Here is a 5,519-nt window from a genome sequence, read left to right as displayed (position 1 = left end):
GGGGAGGTCCTGAGTGGAGGCTGGTCTCGTCGAACGGCAGTGAGATCTCAGCGGGGAACACACAGGTTGACAGGCAAAACACAGCCCTTTGAATCTTGTGGGCGTGACAGGCTTGCACCACGTTGTCATTCATAGAGGTGTTCTCCCTCAAGAACCCAATCTGATCATTCTTGTTCGCGAAAACCCCGCCGACACGAGCCGCGAGGTGCACGCAGTGAGAAGGTTTCTCACGGTCGAATAAGGCAAGAACTGCGTCGAGGTCGAGTAGGTTGCAGTCCTTGGACGACAACCACACAAAGGCCATGTCGAGCCCTCCCATACGTTTTCTCAAGGCCTCTTTCATTCCATTACCCAGAAGGCCAGTACCGCCCGTTACTAAGCACTTGCTCATCTGCAGTTTTAAAGAATATTGGGCTGAAGGCCTGGTATGTTACGATACTGCCAATTCCCACTTTTCCACAATGAGCTTGTTAAGCGCTTGTCCTGATCTGCAGCACGCAAAGGGCAACCGTGCGGTTCTGGTGGTATTTGGCGCTTCTTGGTGCCCCATGGCAAGGTAGGCGCTTTCCCATCTATTGGAAACATCTCCCATCTGTCGGAACAATTCCTTCCAGGGCTATGTATCCAGCGCTAACCACGTGGTACGAGGCCAATAAGCACAAGGTTGAGGTGGTTTACGTTTCTTCTGATTTCGATTTCTCGGCACACGAGAAGTTGGTGTCAGATTTTGGCTTCTGCTGCCTGCCATTTCAGCATAACGTGGCGACCATGTTGAAGCTTCAGTATGGCATTTGGGGAGGTAAAGAGACGGAACTGATGTGCGCCTGGCGTAATATCATGAAACGACCTGAATTGCCTCGTAGAGGCGGACTGCCTTCAGCAGTGCTGGTTGAGGACCAGGGTGATCTCGGACGCGAACTTCTGTTTGTAACTGAGGACCAGTTCGATCCGGAGCATTCCGAGCTTTATACACGACGTTGGGAGACGATTCTGAAAAGCTTGGATCTCAGCAAGCCTTTCTGATGCCTCGCCATGTGAATAAACGTCCAAACCTCATGTCCGGTTGACTCATGCTGGTTCAAAAAAATAAATCATATCATGTTCTATCTTTGTGCAGCACTCCTATCCGTTTGTTTGGGCAGTACCGCCACCGAAACTCCTCCCAGCCTGCCGCCGAAGCCCCCTCCGTTTCCAGATATCAATGACCGGTTGCCGACGTTACCACCGAGTGTCAAAGTCATTGAATTGTGACGTATTTTGACAATAAATCAGGGAATGGGCAATCCTGGGAGTAAACTTGAACCCGACGGTCTTGCCTACCTGCAGACTCACGCAGTGGGAGTTAGCACCCTGCTCCACCTGGCTAAGCCCGTCGTCATTCCAGTGACAGACGCTTACTGGTTTGACCTCTTGACGTCTGTCAGGTTTAGTTGCGATAACAGCACACCGGCGGAGCCCTTGTTGAGTGTGCTCAAAGAGCATGTAGTTGCTCCGCTCAGTAAGACATAAAACCGGACCCAGGATATCTTTCGTTTCTTTTTATTGTTTTGCAGTTCGATTCGATCCCCTTACTCACAACGTTGCAACGCTCCTGCATTTCCATGCCAAGATGCTGAAGACCTTCCGCCTCTCCCTTCTTGGGGGGCGTCTTCCCTTTTCTGCTCGCTGCCTGCTGCATCTGTCTTTTCTTACCCACCTTGTCCTCTTGGAGTACGTGAGCGCTGTGCCACTGGTCAAACTGATCGCTCAGACCTCGTACCCGTACGATGACGATGAAAAGGACGCAGAGGGACAGATGGGAAAGGTGAGTACACTTTTTATCTTTCGCGTTCCGTTTTGCGTCTGCTTTATGTCCCTCAGATAATGTGCTTTGTAAATTACGGCTCCATGGTGGAAGCGCGGCTTTCCTTTCCAATCGACTACGAGAGTGGAGAATTCCAGGATCCTGTGAGTTGGATCTGCATTCTTATCGTTCTCACTTTGTGGCAGTCTCTTGGTCTTCTGGAAGCAATTCGATCGGCAGTGTCCCAAAAGTTACCACAGGACCTGTGGAAGCTGGACGAGCAGTAAGATATTCCCCCATCTTTCACGCAGCAGTGTACAATTCAGTGTGCTGTCCGACACCAGTCGTCCCACCATTCCCCAGGAGGACTTCCACGACTACCTCAAACAATGGACACAGAAGCAGCTAGCCGAGCGAAAGGCTGCCCATGATCTGAAGAGGCTGTCGGGCCAGAGTGATATGGTGGAGCCTCTGACGCTCCCCATCGTGCCGTTGCGATTGAGTGTGATCCCCCGCGTTCCACCTCTGAAGGGGTGTATGCTCACCCGGTGGATGATGGAACTTGTCCTGCTGGTGGAGGGAGTGACGCTATCAGGCATTAGTCCCTCTCTCAAGAGACATACCGCCTCGGTGTCTGGTGTTGTTCTACTGTGTGTTCTCTCTTTGAAGACGGTTTCGTTGGCCCCATGCGTCGAGGAAAGGGACGCGCCAACGTATCCTTTGTTAGAGGGCTTTATTGACCGTGAGGACTTAATCTTTACGTTCAACTCGTTGAGTTCGATTTTTTTACCTTCTGATAGAATTCCAAAGCTGGGAGGCCGTACCACGTCGAAACCCCGCAGGCGAAGACGAGGACCATTCTTCACTAGTCGGACGCTTTCTCCAAGCCCTCTTGGTGCTTGCTGTCCCGCCAAACGCCACGGACACCCCTGCGGACTTGGAGATCTTTCGACATGTTCTCTCGCTGCTGCCTGTCATCGATGAGACGACCAACGACATGATACCCGAACCGGATCCCGAAATATCCGCGCGCTTGCAAATGATAGAAACTATCAATGATGCGGACATCCACCCGACTGTGACTGGGATGAACCATGGCGGTCTGCATAAACTGGAATGTCCTATCCCAAGCGGGCTTACCGCAGGGGCTGCCTTGACGTTGCTGTTGTCCTTGGTCAACTGGCAGGCGCCAACATTGCTTTTGGACGAGCGGCTTGTTGTCGGGGCTCATGTTATCAAATGGGAACAGGTGACTGATTACGCGACGAACAAGACATCGGCAGCCTGTCAACTGGTGGGCTTATCAAAATTGCTAGCTAACCTTCTCTGCATATCTACTGACAGATTAACACTATCTAACTATTGATTTCTAATAGTATCAATTGACGTCTAAAATGGTCCAGACCAGCCCGTTCCATAAGGCTCTTGTGGGTCTCCCCGAACTCATACCATCGTTGACGACCGCGCTCCCCGGGCTGCTGGCGTCCTCGGACAGACCAGGCGCCCTCGAACTTTTGTACTTCACCCTCGCTGGTCGACCCGAACTGCTTCCAATGTGTCGAGACCTTTTGAGCCCATCTGTGATTGCCGACCTGTGCGACGATCTGGCGTCTAGTGACTCCGACCCCAGAAAGGTTGTCGTTTGGTTGTCTTTGGTCATGCTCATTGCGGACCAAACCTGGTGGGCCGTCGGGTCCAATCAAGTAGCCTATGAAATTCCAGAATGGTACGGTGCTCATTGGTTTTTTTTAATGACCCTTGCAGGTTGGGCCAGTGGCGATACGCGACGCCCTCTCTGTCCACTCTACTCCTCCTGTCGGTTCTTAAACGGTGTCATCTGGCGCTGAGATCTCTGGAGACGCGGTTCGCTCGTCAGACTATCAGATTGTGTGCGTCTATCATAATCAACAGCGGAGGCGGTTTAGTGGACCCGGACCGTGGTTTCGCTGAGCGATTGGCCAGCAGCGGCAGCTTTTGGCTCAGAAGCACTGCAAAGTCTTTGGCAGCCTGGCGCACAGTGGACTGGACCCTCTTAGAGACTCACGTGGTGCTGACGAGAGCGATCCTCTACTGCTGCGGGTCGCTGCTTGTCAGTGACACCAATGTGAATGTGGCGCAATGTGCGTATTGCCAGCTTCGCCTGTTATCAGACCCTCTGGCTTCGCTGCAGGACACGATCGCCAGCCTGCGATGGCCGAAGAGTGAACTCGCTGCTGAGATCGCCGAAATCGACCGACTCGTAGCAGGGGAGAAGACGGTGGAGCCACCCACAGCAGAGCCTCCCACAGCGGGGTCAGCGGCCTCCGTTGCCGCCTGCTGTCATCTCTTACCTCTCATTCGTGGTCATATGAACCTGCAAGCCTTGCTGCGACCCAAAGAGCATGCGTCTGTGCATGACATCCTGGCTCACATTACGCGTCGGATCCAGGAACCAGCAGCTCTCTGTGTTCTGTCACAGATGTATTCCCCTCCTTTGACTATCGGTATCTCCAGCGACGCGTCATGCCATCGGCTTCCGTCTGTGGCACTTAACGGAAGCGTTGTAGTACATCAGTCAGTGTTCTCCATCACCTAAACTTTTATTCTGGAGAGAAAAAAGAAATATTGTGATTGATGTTCCCAAGCGGATGGACAGCTCCAACGCTTGTGCCTCGCATTCCAGAGGTGGAGCCCCTGATGGCTAAAGAGGGCAAAACCTTAGTAAGAGACTCCAGGGTGAATAATAGGCCCTCTGGAGTGATGGTGGGAAACGACCCCCTCTGGTCGTGAGTAATCAGGGCGGGGCTCAATGGCGAGTCGAAGGTAGGAGTGAAAGCGGGCTAAGAGCAGCCTTTACCTTGGAGGAAATGTACGAGAAGCTGGGATGGGTGTCTGAGCACGGTCCTATATCGGCGACGGCTCCAATGAGGTTATCACGGCAGATCGTTAATGAGCGTCGGTCATCGCTGCAAGGCACAAACTATGCTGTTTTTGTGAAGGACGATCCTACAGGCATGGGGGTGTGCGTTCCCTACGCGGACGGCCGAGGGTTTAGGCCACTCTGGCTGACAGGGACGGCACTTAAGAAAGCAGTTCAGAGTGCCAACTTGGACCTGTTGCAGCAAACAGATACCTGGGCGACAGTGGCAGCAGACGAGGGGGATCCTGGCACTCTTCTTCTTCTAGGTCGAATTTTCTGCGTGGCTGACGACATTGTGCTTTCTCGCCGGGGGCGCAGGCTGCTGAAAACCGCATACAAGCTCCTTCGGAACAAACACATGCTAAAACGTCTGAAAGAGCTGGGTCACTAGGTCGAAGGCATGTCATTTTTTGATGCGCCTTCTTGATTTCGGACACAGGTTTCTTAGATTGTTTGCACAACGATGCGGATTTGTCAATCAAATGTGGACTTTACTTCCTTCCCCGGCTGAGTTGTGTTGCAGGCCGCGCTGCCGGTCAGACCTCAAAAATTGATATGTTGAGTGATCGTACTTTTCGATTTGTTTGCATCAATCGCGCGTGATGGTCCGTTCTGCGGCCAGTTATGGCTGGTAATACAAAACGGAAGGCTTTAGATGGATCAACTTGACGATAGCATACTTACCTTGCCTCCGGGACGTGGTCTCCAGCATCTCTCTCCCCTCTGTGGCGCTGCGCATTGCACACGGCGGTCAGTAATACGGAGTGGGCTCACGCTTCGTGGGCACAGTTTTTACCGAAAGGCCAGACGTTCGCGTCTCGGCCAACAAATCTCTCT

At 52.6% G+C, this 5,519-nt stretch overlaps 4 protein-coding genes across 8 annotated transcripts; all 4 read left to right on the top strand.

Annotated features, from left to right (window-relative positions):
• Window positions 1–618: 618 nt before the first annotated feature.
• On the top strand, window positions 619–1,023 carry KVP18_004250 (uncharacterized protein; the record flags this gene model as incomplete). The annotated part of the gene is made up of 1 exon (XM_067956695.1): window positions 619–1,023. The coding sequence occupies one exon, from the start codon at window positions 619–621 to the stop codon at window positions 1,021–1,023; it is 405 nt and encodes a 134-aa protein (XP_067812383.1).
• A 252-nt stretch (window positions 1,024–1,275) lies between these two features.
• On the top strand, window positions 1,276–3,149 carry KVP18_004249 (uncharacterized protein; the record flags this gene model as incomplete). Of its 3 annotated transcripts, XM_067956690.1 has the most annotated exons (5): window positions 1,276–1,498; window positions 1,554–1,804; window positions 1,861–2,066; window positions 2,095–2,525; window positions 2,584–3,149. In XM_067956690.1, 5 exons carry the CDS (start codon window positions 1,276–1,278, stop codon window positions 3,147–3,149), a joined length of 1,677 nt encoding a protein of 558 aa, XP_067812380.1. The 3 variants fall into 3 exon arrangements, with proteins under 3 accessions (XP_067812380.1, XP_067812381.1, XP_067812382.1); XM_067956691.1 differs by lacking the exons at window positions 2,095–2,525; window positions 2,584–3,149 and having other exon boundaries at window positions 1,861–1,947; window positions 1,990–2,070; XM_067956692.1 differs by lacking the exons at window positions 1,276–1,498; window positions 1,554–1,804; window positions 1,861–2,066 and having other exon boundaries at window positions 2,243–2,525.
• A 28-nt stretch (window positions 3,150–3,177) lies between these two features.
• KVP18_004252 (uncharacterized protein) lies at window positions 3,178–4,358 on the top strand (the record flags this gene model as incomplete). Of its 2 annotated transcripts, none has more annotated exons than XM_067956698.1 (2): window positions 3,178–3,464; window positions 3,548–4,358. In XM_067956698.1, the coding sequence occupies 2 exons, from the start codon at window positions 3,178–3,180 to the stop codon at window positions 4,356–4,358; spliced, it is 1,098 nt and encodes a 365-aa protein (XP_067812386.1). The 2 variants fall into 2 exon arrangements, with proteins under 2 accessions (XP_067812386.1, XP_067812387.1); XM_067956699.1 differs by having other exon boundaries at window positions 3,178–3,509.
• A 38-nt stretch (window positions 4,359–4,396) lies between these two features.
• Window positions 4,397–5,073, top strand: KVP18_004251 (uncharacterized protein; the record flags this gene model as incomplete). 2 transcript variants are annotated; one of them, XM_067956697.1, is made up of 2 exons in its annotated part: window positions 4,397–4,548; window positions 4,590–5,073. In XM_067956697.1, 2 exons carry the CDS (start codon window positions 4,397–4,399, stop codon window positions 5,071–5,073), a joined length of 636 nt encoding a protein of 211 aa, XP_067812385.1. The 2 variants fall into 2 exon arrangements, with proteins under 2 accessions (XP_067812385.1, XP_067812384.1); XM_067956696.1 differs by lacking the exon at window positions 4,397–4,548 and having other exon boundaries at window positions 4,630–5,073.
• Window positions 5,074–5,519: the final 446 nt, after the last annotated feature.

Source organism: the organism of the source record quoted next (genome assembly GCF_019968955.1).
Source record: "MAG: Porospora cf. gigantea A chromosome Unknown PgA_NODE_1542_length_5519_cov_490.469, whole genome shotgun sequence".
NCBI classification, from domain to species: domain Eukaryota; phylum Apicomplexa; class Conoidasida; order Eugregarinorida; family Porosporidae; genus Porospora; species Porospora cf. gigantea A.
This window is presented reverse-complemented; position numbering and strand designations above follow the sequence as displayed.